The sequence below is a fragment of the Triticum aestivum genome, chromosome 5B, assembly GCF_018294505.1.
Source record: "Triticum aestivum cultivar Chinese Spring chromosome 5B, IWGSC CS RefSeq v2.1, whole genome shotgun sequence".
In the NCBI taxonomy this organism is placed as follows: domain Eukaryota; kingdom Viridiplantae; phylum Streptophyta; class Magnoliopsida; order Poales; family Poaceae; genus Triticum; species Triticum aestivum.
The window spans coordinates 171,517,213-171,520,816 of record NC_057807.1 but is presented as its reverse complement, the minus strand read 5'-3'; the positions used below and the strand labels follow the sequence as shown (position 1 = coordinate 171,520,816).

The following is a 3,604-nucleotide window of genomic DNA, read 5'->3' as shown; positions in this document are numbered from 1 at the left end:
ACTATTTGGTCTACAGTTCAGGGCTTAAAAAATAAACATTTAGCAAACACAAAAACAAACATGCTTCTTATAATCCAAGTGTCCCTAGCGGAAGGCAGACACACGAACCCCAGAAAAAAAGATCAAGACAGCAAAATCACCTCATCCACATGCGGAGGAGGAGTCTCTCGCCAGTCGCGCCACCTCACAATGCCCCGAAACCTCTTCCGAGTTATCCTATGGCAGAGGCAGACAAATCCTATCCTCCTCCCTCACACACTACACCATTCACATCTTTTTCCCTCTCCTCTCCGGGGTACTGGCACAGGAACCAGCTTCTTTTTTCTCTTTGTTTCTCCCTCTGTCTCCGTGACCAGCAATGGCCTTGGAGACATGCCTCAGGGGCTGGGCCCTGTACGCGCCCCAGGCTGGCATCAGGGAACGGCTTAGCAGTGGCAGCTACGCGCCATCCCGGCCAAGGACCGCCGCCCCCGCCGTCGTCTCGCCGTCCCCATACAAGTCCGCTCTGGTTGCGGCACGGCGGCCGTCTCGCTTCGTCTGCAAGTGCAAGAACGTCGTCGACGAAGGTACATCGCTACCCTTACCCCTCTCTCTAGGCTTGGTGAACAATAAAGGAGCTCATGGTGAGAATGGTCTTAATAATGGCGCATGCAGTGATTGTGGCTGACGAGAAGAATTGGGATAACATGGTGATCGCGTGCGAGTCGCCGGTGCTGGTGGAGTTCTGGGCGCCGTGGTGCGGGCCGTGCCGGATGATTGCCCCGGTGATCGACGAACTGGCAAAGGACTACGTGGGGAAGATCAAGTGCTGCAAGGTGAACACGGACGACTGCCCAAACATCGCATCCACCTACGGCATCCGGAGCATCCCCACCGTGCTCATGTTCAAGGACGGCGAGAAGAAGGAGAGCGTCATCGGCGCCGTCCCGAAGACAACCCTCTGCACCATAATCGACAAGTACATCGGCAGCTAATTAATCATTCTTAATTAGCGATTAATCGAGGACGCACACACCTTTACTGTTCTGTTCGCGAGACAGCATATATGTATGTATATGATGCGCGTATACGATCCACCGACCAGTTGTGACTTGTACTATTCTTAATTCTGATGCAAATCAAAACTGATTTATTCGGGCACGTCAGTATACATGCATGTTCGTAAATCTGTCTTGACATCCTTTCTGTAGCAAAGGACAAAAGATTCTGATATATACTATAAGAGCAAGTGATTAATTTTCGAAAATACTAAGCCCACACGTGCGGGCTGAGACCACTTGCCCGAACGCCCTCTCTGCCGTTAGATGCACTGCATCAATCTTAAAGCAGGACGCACATCCACGTCAGCAGTAGCGGTCGTGCGGGCTGTTTGGGTCCTCGCCCGAATGCTGTCCTCTCCTCGCTCGCTCACTCCTACCCTTATCGTTGACCCCCACCCCCACCCCCACACACACGCGGAGCGAGTGAGCAGACGGAGAGAGAGGATCCCGACGATTGAGAGGGAAGATTCCGGCTCCGTGAGGTGGCCGACGTCCTCGCCGGCAACCGCGATGGCACAATTCCCCTTCACCCCCACCACAGCGGGCCCCTCCCCCAATACTCCTCACTTTCTTCTCCCCCTTTCCATCGCCCAAGGTTATCAGAATCGAGATTCTGTTGTATGATTCTACGACTTTACGATCCAAACTAACCCCTCTGATTCTACGATTTTTGTTCATAGAATCTATGTTTTACGATCTTGATAGTTAAGATTCTAAGATTTACGATCCTACTACCAGAGCTCCGATCCGATTCAGAATCGTGATTCTGACAACCTTATCGTCGCCGAATCTGAAGACAGGCTGCCGGCGTCGACCTGTCGTCGTCGCCGAGGTTGGCGGGTGAGGTCGAGTCTCATTGTGTAACACCCCAAAAAATTAATCATGTTTTGATTATTAAAATTTTGCCAGGAAATTAAATTTTTATTTTTCCTGGATTTATTCTTGATCCCAGAGCCTCTCTTTTCTTCTAAGTTGTGGAGTTTTCACCCCAAGTGAAAACTTTCCAATTATTATTGGACTTGTTTACCCTCTCAAATAAAACAATTCTTTTATCAGTGGGATTATTTATATAATTATTTTCCCCTGAGCTTTATTTCTCTAAAATGTTTTTTCATAGGTTTTAGGGTTCCATTGCACTGCAACCCTTTGATAAATTTATTTAAAAATCCCACCAAAATTAGGGGATGAAATATGATGTCCCTAAATCACTTTTATGCAAAAATATCCTTTGGTCATTTGGAGATTTTGAGCTTTACCCCAAGTTTTTAAATCTGGTCCAGTTGCACTTTTGCACTACAACCTATTTAAATATTCCTTTAAAACTTCCACCAAAATTAGGGGCTGTCAGTAGGAGTATATGATTCATCTTTATGCAAAAACCCATTGATGTTCTTTGAAAAATTTGAGTGAATCAACCTCATTTTCATTCTGGTCCAACTTGATGATTTATACTGCAACCATATTTTAACTTGCTCCTTTACCCATGACTCTTTTCCCGGCTTATAGACCACCCTGCAAAACCCTTAAGTCCAGGAGAGTGGACTCATTGGAGGATTTTAAGTGCATGCAATCATGCCTTTTTCTTTCTGTCCAAAACTGAAGATTTGCAAAACTTGCACTAGCAAATTTCTGGTTTTGCCCAAATGACCTTGCCACCATCACCTACACCTAAAGAGACACTAGTTTGGAGAGTTTGGCCACCCCAAGAAGTGCCTAGGTGCATGTGGCATTTTGTCATACACCCTGTGAGCATGGCCAGTTTGGGCATCAACTTTTAGTTTGCACTGTGAGCTTGATCCACTGAACCAGCAACCTTGTCCACTAAGTGTTGGGGAACGTAGTAATTTCAAAAAAATTCCTACACACACGCAAGATCATGGTGATGCATAGCAACGAGAGGGGAGAGTGTGTCCACGTACCCTCGTAGACCGTAAGCGGAAGCGTTATGATAACGAGGTTGATGTAGTCGTACGTCTTCACGATTCGACCGATCCAAGCACCGAACGTACGGCACCTCCGTGTTCAGGACACGTTCAGCTCGATGACTATCCCCAAACTCCGATCCAGCAAAGTGTCGGGGATGAGTTCCGTCAGCAAGACGGCGTGGTGACGATGATGATGTTCTACCGGCGCAGGGCTTCGCCTAAACTCCGCGATGATATGACCGAGGTGGAATATGGTGGAGGGGGCACCGCACACGGCTAAGGAATGATCCGTAGATCAACTTGTGTGTTCTAGGGTGCCCCCCTGCCCCCGTATATAAAGGAGCAAGGGGGGAGGCCGGCCGGCCCCAGAGGGCGCGCCAAGGAGGAGGAGTCTTCCTCCTAGTAGGAGTGGGACTCCCTCTTTCCTACTCCTACTAGGAGGGGGAAAGGAAGGGGGAGAGGGAGAGGGAAAGAGGGGGGCCGCCCCCCCTTCCTAGTCCAATTCGGACCAGAGGGGGAGGGGGCGCGCGGCCCGTGCTGGCTGCCCCTCTCTCTCTCTCCACTAAGGCCCATAAGGCCCAATACTTCTCCCGAGGGGGTTCCGGTAACCCTCCGGCACTCCGGTTTTCTCCGAAAACA

General features: G+C 49.4%; 1 protein-coding gene across 1 annotated transcript; it reads left to right on the top strand.

Annotated features, from left to right (window-relative positions):
- Positions 1 to 254: 254 nt before the first annotated feature.
- Positions 255 to 1,222, top strand: LOC542973 (thioredoxin M-type, chloroplastic-like). The gene is made up of 2 exons (NM_001427931.1): positions 255 to 566; positions 655 to 1,222. Exons 1-2 carry the CDS (start codon positions 359 to 361, stop codon positions 972 to 974), a joined length of 528 nt encoding a protein of 175 aa, NP_001414860.1. The 5' UTR covers positions 255 to 358; the 3' UTR covers positions 975 to 1,222.
- The last annotated feature ends 2,382 nt before the right edge of the window (positions 1,223 to 3,604 follow it).